The 3,819-nt window shown below is 61.8% G+C and overlaps 1 protein-coding gene across 1 annotated transcript; it reads left to right on the top strand.

Annotated features, from left to right (window-relative positions):
* Positions 1 to 317: 317 nt before the first annotated feature.
* LOC113202909 (uncharacterized) lies at positions 318 to 3,601 on the top strand (the record flags this gene model as incomplete). The annotated part of the gene is given in 9 exon segments (XM_026417353.2): positions 318 to 696; positions 962 to 1,046; positions 1,134 to 1,257; positions 1,336 to 1,546; positions 1,633 to 1,850; positions 1,927 to 2,128; positions 2,208 to 2,398; positions 3,134 to 3,329; positions 3,407 to 3,601. Coding segments are annotated over 9 exon segments (1,486 nt in total), but the record flags the coding sequence as incomplete, so codon positions are not given.
* Positions 3,602 to 3,819: the final 218 nt, after the last annotated feature.

Here is a 3,819-nt window from a genome sequence, read left to right as displayed (position 1 = left end):
GGGGGGGTCCTCGTTCCACATCTGCGCGCAATCAGCTCAAACGGCGAGGGCAGGTCACCGCGCGGATCCCCAAACCAAATAACTCTGCCATACGCGGTGTAGTCGTAACCTCGCGGGGCGGATTGGCTGCCCCTTATCTTTGGGGGAGGGAAAATTACACGGTGTTGGTGGCGGCGGCGGCGGTGGCACACGGAGTTGGTAAAGGAAAGGTGGCGCCAACAGGAAAAAAGAACCCGCCGCGGGACGAACGCGGCTGTTGTCGAAAAGACACGAACGTAGGCAGGCTAGCCTGCTCCGATCCCTCGTAGTCCTGTCTCTAGGAGCAGCACGCGACACGTGAGGGCGACAGCGTACGAAGCTGCAGTAGCAACAGCGGCAGTAGCGGCGGCAGCAGCAGCAGCCGCGGCCACCGGGGGCCTCCACCGCCTCCACTGTTTACCTTCATCCTCGGCCGATAAAGGGCGACACCTTCAAAACGGCCGCGGGTCTTACCATAGGCGCATATCTACCCCGCGGATCGACGGGACGGAGGCATTCAAACAACGACGTCGTTCACCGGCTGACATATAGTCGGCGACAGAGGCAGGATAGCAGACGACGTCCCCGCAGAGGACACCGACGAGACCCGCGCCATGCTGGCAGTCTTCCTGGTGGTGGCGGTGCTGGTGCACGCGGTGGCGGCGGCCGAGGACTTTGGTAAGGCCGTGGCACACGACACCGAGTCGGAGGGGCTCAAAAGTCCGCTAACGGAACCGGAACAAAGTCTTCGATCCAGACACGACGCCAATGACAGCTGGTTCGAGGTTTTCATTTCCGGTTGGCGCTCTCCGCTCGCGGTCACGTGGTCGCACTTTTTCGGGTGATTAGGTCCCCGATAAGCCTGGCTGGTGCCGTGTGCTTTCGAGTGTTTCGAGGGTCAAAGGGTGCCCTGCGCCTGCATGTCGCCACTGGTGTGTTCCAGGCCCCTGCTACCGTGAGTGCGTGCCGGGCGAGACCAGGGTGTGCAAGTTCAAGTTCCACGAGGAAATCTACAACGCCTTGAACTCGTGAGTATGCACGTGGCCGACTGTCTGTCCCAAACAAACCGTTTCTGGTCCCGGCCCAAGCTTAGGGATGGTGGTTACGGTACGCAGGGCCTGCGGACGCTGCGCCGACGGCGAGGTCGCCGACTGCTTCGCCAGGGCCTGCGTCCCGCTGGACGGCGTGGAGAGGACCGTGTACACCATCAACAGGAAGCTGCCCGGGCCGGCCTTGCATGTGAGTGTGTCTCCGCTGTGTCGAGGTCGGCGGCGACCTCCCCGCGCCCGCGCTCTACTAGTGCTCTCTGTCTGCCAGGTGTGCGCCGGGGACACGGTCATCGTGGACCTGCAGGTGCGGCTGCCCGGCCACGCCGACACCATCCACTGGCACGGCCTGCACCAGCGCGACACACCCCACATGGACGGCGTCAGCATGGTCACCCAGTGCCCCATCCCGTCGGGCCAGACCTTCCGCTACCAGTTCGTCGTCGACCTGCCCGGCACGTACTTCTACCACCCGCACAACGGTCAGTGTTCGCGGCCCCCGCGAGGAGGCTCCCAGCCGCGCGTCCAGCAGTCAGAGAGGTGTTGACGATCATGACCGCCAGGGCAGGCATTCACAAGGTGAACGGCGCCGTCGGCGTCCTGGTGGGCCGCGCGCCCCGCGCCCTCGACCCGCACGCCGACCTGTACGACGAGGACCTGGCCGAGCACGCCGTCTTCCTCATGGACTGGATGCACGTCGACGCCGAGTACGTGTTCCCGGGGCTGCACAAGCCGCTCGGCCAGACCCCCGTCACCGTCCTCATCAACGGCCAGGGTGACTTCCAGGTGAGCGCGCCAACGCCGAGGGCGTCGCCGTGGCCACCGTAGCTGTAGCTATAGCCCACCCTCTTGCACGTTCCAGCAAGCCGACGGCAACTGGACGAAGACCCCGCTGGCCGAGTTCCGGGTGCGGCGCGGGCTCCGGTACCGCTTCCGGGTCATCAACAGCGGCGGTCTGAGCTGCCCCCTAACGTTCCGGGTGTACGGCCACAAGCTGACCATCATCGCCAGCGACTCGCGCGACGTGCAGCCCCTCGAGGTCGACACCCTCTACACGTTCTCAGGTGGCGCAGAGATTAAAGTAACCCGAATGTTTGTACCGGGGTCCCGCGAGCATCGCCCTCTACTTACCTCTCGACACAGGCGAGCGCTACGACGTGGTGGTGACGGCCGACCAGGACGGCGACGCCTTCTGGGTGCACTCGTACGCGGCCACCTGCTCCGCCCCCGCCGAGCAGGTCGCCGTGCTCCGGTACGACAGCGCGGCCGACGGCACCCTGCCCGCCGCCCCGAGGCCGTCGGCGCGGCCCGGACTGCTGCAACCAGAGGGGGTGGTGAGTGTAACGTTCAGAGTTTACATACAACTAGAATAGGAAAGAGCGGGGGAGACTTTGACCCCCGGTATAGACAGTCTTGGGGATTGTCTAAAAGTGAATTAAGTTGTTGAGAGCAAGGGAATATATTTCATATGATTGAGAATTCGGACACACACTGACACAACAGCACTTGGCACATTAGGCCGGGTGGGTCGGATGATAACCTCAACGTAATACAGACCACACACCTCCGGGATACTACAAAAAGTACATACAAAACAGTGCCTCCTCAAACTCAGAAAGTCCGCGAACTAGAAGACGTCAAATCAAAACTTTAGGCATGGTGACACTGGTGAAACGACCGAGGCGAGCGGCTGACCCGCTGACAAAGTTCTGTCCTTTGAGAAGTCGGATAACCTCAACATGATACAGGCCACATAGCAAACACTACTCCACTCCGGGGGAATTTAAAAAGTACAAAGGATACAGTACCATGAGGCATTGTCGCTCAAACTCTGGAAGTTCGTGAACTTGAAGACGTCAAAACTTAGGCATGGCGAAACGACCGCCCGACCCGACGCACGCGGCATCTGGCATCTCCCAAAACCCACGTGCGTTGGGTTGCCTGCACATCCGGCGCTATGAACCAATGCGCCACGGAAAGCCGTCACGTGAGCGTGCTCACCTTGGTGTCACCATGTTGATATAACTAATATGTTGCGCTATAACGCTGTAAAACGTGACCGCTACCAGGTGATGAACTCCCCGGCCTGCACGGGAGGCTGGCCCGGCCAGCGGTGCGCGACGGACCTGCAGAGCCTGGAGGCCCCCGACGACCCCCGGATGCTGGGGACGGCCGAGCCCGACGACCGGGTCGTGCAGGAAGTCGTCTTCCACGGCTACACGAACGAGGAGCTCTTCGACACCGAGTACTACCCGCATTTCCTCAGTAAGTGGCTCATGAACCAGAGTTTTAAGCGCGGACGAGTGCCGTCGGCAGCAAACGTTAACCGAGTCGGCCCGCAGCCTTCGGCAGGAACATTGCCGGCACCATCGGCAACGTGTCCTTCAAGATGCCGAGCACACCCCTGCTCACCCAGCCGGGAGAGTCCCCGACCTGCGGCGGCTGCGCGCCCGGCGAGAGCTTCTGCGTCTGCACGCACGTCCTCCCGGTCCGGCTCGGCACGCGCTACGAGATCGTCCTGGTGGACGCGACGGACGGTAGGTAGCAAGGTGGTAGAGGTAGGCTTTTGGTACCGCGCACCTGCGGGAGCACAGGTGCATTACTTCGTAGGGCAATGTAGGCGGGTGCTGTTGACGGGGAAGACAAGGCAGCAATGTAAAGTTCATCGGTTTGTCTCATATTGAGTCGCGAGTTTTTAGACAGTATCCAAGACTGTGTCTACCGAGAGGGACCGTGTGCCCCCCTCCCCCCCTCT

Source organism: Frankliniella occidentalis, unplaced genomic scaffold (assembly GCF_000697945.3).
Source record: "Frankliniella occidentalis isolate FOCC.00 unplaced genomic scaffold, Focc_3.1 Scaffold5100, whole genome shotgun sequence".
Lineage (NCBI taxonomy): Eukaryota > Metazoa > Arthropoda > Insecta > Thysanoptera > Thripidae > Frankliniella > Frankliniella occidentalis.
Note: the sequence above shows the minus strand (reverse complement) of the source record. Positions and strands in the feature narration are given on the sequence as shown.